The sequence below is a fragment of the Falco naumanni genome, chromosome 19, assembly GCF_017639655.2.
Source record: "Falco naumanni isolate bFalNau1 chromosome 19, bFalNau1.pat, whole genome shotgun sequence".
NCBI lineage: Eukaryota > Metazoa > Chordata > Aves > Falconiformes > Falconidae > Falco > Falco naumanni.
In genome coordinates, this window is record NC_054072.1 from 3,971,056 (window position 1) to 3,977,110 (window position 6,055).

The 6,055-nt window shown below is 67.1% G+C and overlaps 1 protein-coding gene across 1 annotated transcript; it reads left to right on the top strand.

The window, feature by feature from the left end:
- The first annotated feature begins 224 nt into the window (after positions 1 to 224).
- On the top strand, positions 225 to 5,054 carry LOC121099293 (phytanoyl-CoA 2-hydroxylase interacting protein). Its single transcript, XM_040618059.1, has 5 exons — positions 225 to 439; positions 2,044 to 2,227; positions 2,987 to 3,161; positions 3,358 to 3,475; positions 3,610 to 5,054. The coding sequence occupies exons 2-5, from the start codon at positions 2,063 to 2,065 to the stop codon at positions 4,142 to 4,144; spliced, it is 993 nt and encodes a 330-aa protein (XP_040473993.1). The 5' UTR covers positions 225 to 439; positions 2,044 to 2,062; the 3' UTR covers positions 4,145 to 5,054.
- The last annotated feature ends 1,001 nt before the right edge of the window (positions 5,055 to 6,055 follow it).

Consider the following 6,055-nt stretch of genomic DNA (forward strand, 5'->3'; position numbering starts at 1 on the left):
ACCCCACCCACGAGCCGTACCCACAGCCACCCACTGCCTCCATCACCTGACGCCGAACACAACCCGCCACCCGATTGGCAGAGCGAAGAGGTGTTTTATTCCCCCTCCCCACCACCACCACCTCCTTCTCCAAGCGGCTTAGATATCAATTTTTCTCTTTTTTTTTTTTTTTTTTTTTTTTTTTTTTTTCCCCCTCATTTTTTTTCCCTCCTCTGGAGGGTGTTTGCTATTTCCGAGCTGGCTGGGAGGATCCCAGTCACAGCAGCCGCAGGCAGCAGCGCGGCATCGCTGGGTACCACCGCACTCCCACCGGCATCCTCTGCCCTTCCCGCTCAACTCAGCCCCACCGGGGCTGCCTGCCCTGCCTTGCCTTGCCATCCCCTGCCCTGCCACCCCACCGGCATCCCACCGCCCCCCGGCAGCCCCCCGGCACGGCCAGGTAAGGGCCTCAGCAGCAAGCTGCTCCAAAGCCTGCAACCTCCCCATGGCATCTGCTGAGCCCTGGCGGGGGTTGCTTGGGGGACATGGGGTGCATGGGGACATGGGGACATGCTGGGGGGGCATCACCAGCCAGCTGCAAAGCTCCTGGTGTAGGACAAGGCAGGGTGAGAGCTGCTGCGCCACTGCCGGGTATGGGAGTGGGGCAGCGGGCTGGCATGCTGTCCCCAAAGCAGTGACCTTCTGCTCAGCCCAAGGGTGGTGGTGGTGGGGTGACCCCCCAGCTGGTGGGGTGGCGGGTGTCCGGTGGCTGCCTGGCACTGGGGGAAGCTGGGGGTGCTGGCTGTGGGGGCAAGCGACTGCCCTGCTGCGGGATGCTGATGTGCGCTGCACCGGCACCCCTGGGTCTGCGCACACGGCGGGGGGAGCGTGCCCACGGGTGGGGTGGGGGTGCCATGGGTGCCATGGGTGCCAAGTGGTGTTTGCACCAGCATGGCGGCGGTGGTTGCCATGCCGTGTGGTTGTGGGGGATGCGGGTGAGCCCAGGCGTGGGTGGCCGTGGGCACCCGTGTGTGAGCCACCATGGGGGCGTGAGGGGTGGCGGGGGCAATGGCAGCCCCACGGTGCCACAGCTTGGGTGGGCGCCCGCTGCAGCGCTGCCCGTCGAGCCCTGGGGTCCTGCAGCAAGCTGCAGGGTGGGGGGCACTCACACTCTCCCCCCCCCTCCAGCCTCCTCGCTGTGTCCCCCAGCTCCTGCGCCGTGGTGCCACCAATGGCATCCACCGTGCCCACGCATCCCCCAGCCCGGGGTGCAAAGCCCAGCCTGGGGGTGCAGGGGGGTGAGCACCTTGGGGAGGGGGTGTGAGTGGGGTAAGCACCTTGGGGAGGGGGTGTGAGTGTGTCCTGGGGGTGTGAGTGGGGTGAGCACCCTGGGGAGGGGGTGTGAGCGGGTCCTGGGGGTGTGAGTGGGGTGAGCACCCTGGGGAAGGGGGTGTGAGCGTGTCCTGGGGGTGTGAGTGGGGTAAGCACCTTGGGGAGGGGGTGTGAGCGGGTCCTGGGGGTGTGAGTGGGGTGAGCACCCTGGGGAGGGGGGTGTGAGTGGGGTGAGCACCCTGGGGAGGGGGTGTGAGCGGGTCCTGGGGGTGCAGGGGGCAAGCGCAGCCCCAGCTGCAGGGAAACTGAGGCACGGGGCGGCTGCGGGCCAGGGCAAAGGCAGATCCAGCTTTTCCAGTGCCAGCCGCCTGCATGCAACCCTCCCCTCTCCCAGCACTCCCTCCGCTCCCCTTGTTTTTCTTTCCCCACCCGGTATTGAGCAAACCCCGAAACACCCGCTGGCGACGAGCCGGGGCCCCGCGGCATCCCGGGGGAGCGGCCGGGGCCCCTGCTCAGCCCGATCGGGCTTGTTCCCTCTATCCCGCTGCCTGCTCCTGCCTGCGTTGCCTATTCCTGGCTGCCGGCCGCTTTTCCCACCCCGGTGCCATCTGCTCCGCCACGGGGCCCCCAGCGCGGGCGGCCTGGCAGCTGCCACCGTGGGCAGCGGGCACCCCCGCCGTGCTCAGCACCCCCACCGTGCTCAGCATCCCCCCCGCCACGCTCTGCCCGCAGGAGCTCAGCCCCTCTGGCCATGGAGCTGCTTTCCACCCCCAAAAATATCGAGATCAACAACATCACCTGCGATTCTTTCCGCATCTCCTGGGCCATGGAGAAGGGGGACCTGGAGAGGGTCACCCACTACTTCATCGACCTCAACAAGAAGGAGAACAAGAACTCCAACAAGTTCAAGCATCGGGTGAGCCTGGGGGGTGGTAGGGTGGGGGGCAGGGGGATGCAGGACCCCCAGCCTGGGGAGAGCAGAGGGGGGGTTGAGGGGGGAAACACGGTTCTAGCCCACTCCCACGCTGATTTGGGGTCAGATCACTCACTGGACATGGCTGGTGGAGGGGACTGGGATGGGGACTGAGGTGTGACGGACCCCCCCGCCCGAGCCGCCGCCGGGGAGCGGAGCTGCAAACAGCTCCCACTCCCCCTCCCCCTGGAAGCGAGTCACTAATTCAGGACGGTTTTAGCAGCGCGGTTGCCAGGGTGATGGTATTTAATGTTTAACATTTTTTTTTTCTCCTCCCCAATAATAAGGGGGGTGGGATTTTTTAATTTATTTTTTTTCCCCTGTGTCTCCCGACTTCAGCATCCACTGTTGCCACAGAAACGGCTCTGCACTGCAGTGCTGCTCGGTGGCCTACTGACACCCCGAGACGCTGCTGGCAGCCAGGGGTCCCCGAGACCCCCCGGGGGGCACCCTGTGCCCCCATCCCAGCTGTAGCTTTGCTGGGAGGTGTTTGGGGCAGGGGCTGGGGCCGGAGCAGGGTGGGCAGCAGGGGGTACGGCAGCAGGATGCTTTGGGGGTGTCTCGGTGCTGGGCACCCCAGTGGAGGCACTGGTGCGGGTATTTTGCAGCGTGTGTGGTACCCAGCAGCATCCCCTCAGCATCGGGCAGGGATGCGGGGTTGGGGGGGGTGGCGTCCTGCCTGACCCTCGTCCCTTGGCGCAGGATGTCCCCACCAAGCTGGTGGCCAAGGCGGTGCCGCTGCCCATGACGGTGCGGGGCCACTGGTTCCTGAGCCCCCGCACCGAGTACAGCGTGGCGGTGCAGACGGCCGTCAAGCAAAGCGATGGCGAGTACCTGGTGTCCGGCTGGAGCGAGACGGTGGAGTTTTGCACCGGGGGTGAGCGTGGTGGGGGCGGCTGGGAACCGGGAACCGGGAAGAGGACGGGGGCGATGCCGTGAGCTTGCGCAAGCCGGGCTGGTTGGAGCGGCAGCTGATGAGTGGGAGGCGGGAGGTGTGGGGAGCAGGAGCTGCGGGCAGGGATGGGCTGCCAGGGGGGATGGAGACTCCCTGATGGCCTTGTCCCCGTCCCCAGACTATGCCAAGGAGCACCTGGCCCAGCTGCAGGAGAAAGCCGAGCTGATCGCCGGCCGCATGCTGCGCTTCTCCGTCTTCTACCGCAACCAGCACAAGGAGTATTTCCAGCACGTCAGGTACCCCCGTCCCTGCTCCCCGCACAGGGCCACCCGCTCCTCGCTGGGTCCACGTCCCCTGACCCTGCCTGTGTGTGTGTGTGTGTCCCCTGTATGTCCCTCCTCCTCCTCCTCGCCCCGGTCCCCGCACGCAGGATGCACTGTGGGAACGTGATGAAGCCGTCGTTGAAGGACAACAGCGGCAGCCACGGTTCGCCCACCAGCGGCATGCTGCACGGCATCTTCTTCAGCTGCAACACCGAATTCAACACCGGGCAGCCCCCCCAGGACTCGCCCTACGGTCGTTACCGTTTCCAGATCCCGGCTCAACGTCTCTTCAACCCCAACACCAACCTCTACTTCGCGGACTTCTACTGCATGTACACCGCCTACCACTACGTCGTCCTGGTCCTGGCACCCAAGGGTTCCTCAGGAGACATCTTCTGCCGGGAGCGTCTACCCCAACTGGACATTTCCTCCAACAAGTTCCTGACGTGCTGCGTGGAGGAGGGTGAGCTGGTGTACCGCCATGCCCAGGACAGCATCCTGGAGGTCATATACACCGAGCCGGTGGACCTCAGCCTCGGCGTGCTGGGGGAGATCAGCGGGCACCAGCTGATGAGCCTCTCCACCGCCAACGCCAAAAAGGACCCCAGCTGCAAGACGTGCAACATCAGTGTGGGGCGTTAAGGCTGGGATGCGGGCAGGGACGGGGAGGGGGACAGGTGCCCGCCACGGGGGCTTCTCCCACGGACGCTGCTGGGTGGAGGAGCCGGATGGGTGTGGGGGACCCGGCCGGTGTAAATAGCGACGTTGCCTGTGCCCCTGCCCGCTCGAGGAAGGAGCCGGCGGGATGCTCGCCCAGCACGGAGGCAGAGCCCACGCCGCTCTGCGCCCCGAGGGGGGAGACCCTCCTCTCCTGGACTGGTTGACCAGCATCATCCTCGCTGGCGTGAGCCCCGTGCTCTGCCCTGCGCTACGCAGCCGCTGTGGGACCCCCTTCCTCTCCGGCATCCCCCCCGCATCCCCTGGCCCCCTGCTCCAGGGCTCGCCCCCCTGCCCAGTGATGCAGCACTCGGGGAGCCCTGGCCCTGCCAACTGGGGCTGGGGCTCCCCAGCCACCCCAGGGGGTTCAGCGAAGAGGCTGGAAGCACCCCCCCCCCCGGTTTCGAACTGCTCCCGGGGATGGAGGGGTGCTTGGGCAGGGACCCCCGCTCCCACCGGCACCGCTTGGGGGCTGCAGTCGTGGTGCACGTGTCCGCAGTGGTGTGGGGGACGTCGTGGCGTGTCCCCCGTGTCGTGCAGCGCTGTGTTTGCTCTCTGCTCTAGCCGTCGCTGTGCCGCCCAAACCCCCGGCCCCGCGGCCCAGCGGGCAGCCAGAGGAGCTGGGGTTGGGGGGGAACAGAGCTGAACCCCCCCACACCACCCCGTGTCTCCCCTCCGTCGCCCCCCGCATGAGCCGTCGGCAGCATGGTGCTTGCGTGCCGGCCCCCGCGGGCTGCCCGCTCCCCATCTCTGTGTATGCGATGCACGCTGTAACGGTAGAAGAGAACAACCTCCCCGACCCCGAGCATCCCTGTGCTGTGCTGGCGGTGTGTCAATAAACTGTGTGCGGTCGCCACCGGCCGTGTCACGCGCCTCTGTCCCCCCGTCCCCCCCCTCCCCCCCGCGGGACCTGGGGAAGTGGCTCCGGACCCCGGTTCAGCTCAAGGAAGGGGGGGGGACAGGGCTGGGATGGGGGGACAGGGTGGCACGGAGGGGTGCTGTGGCAGCGAGGCCACAGCCACAGCCACCCTCCTGCACTGGGACACCCACCAAAGCCTGGGTTCAGCACACCCTCGCCCATCACCGAGGCTGCAGACCCTTCTGGATGGAAAACCCTGGTGCCCGTCCCCATCCCGTCTGGGCACAGCCCCTGCCAGGGCATCCAAACTCCCCCTGGGCAACGCTTTCCACACCGACCCCATTGCACATCCCCAGCATCCCGCTGTGGACGGGGAGCGGAGCATCCCCAGTGCCCCAGGCGGGCCACCAGAACACCAGATGACAGAGGGGACGCAAAACCGTGTCCCCAAGCGGCAGCACAGCCGAGGCATGAGGGAGCATGGGGTGGACGGGGGGGCCCACGCCGCAGCCCACCAGCCATCTGCCGCTGGCTTGCTGTGGGTGCAGGGGGACAGCACGGTGTGGGGACGCGGGGGCAACACATGGCACCCACCCCCCCACCCCCCGTGCTGGGAAGGTGATGTGATGGGGGCTGGGATGCTCTTCCAGCTGGGCTCCGGTGCAAAACGAAGGTGTGGGGGCAGCACCTACCTGCCCAGCTGCCCAGAGTCCTGGGGGGAGCAGGCAGCTCCCTGCAGCGACAGAGCTCAGCACCCAGCACCCAGCACCCAGCACCCAGCACCCAGCACGGGACCCACCGCCCAGCCGTGCCGCCTGCCTTGGGGCAGCAGCTGATGACAATTAGCTGCCTGCACTGCTCCTTCAGCTGCTCCTTGGGCAGCCCCCAGGGTGGGGGTCTGCTGCAGGGTTCTGGGGTGCTCTTGCCCCCCGGCCCAACCCCGTTTTCCTCGGGGGAGGCTGGGGTGGAAGCAAAGA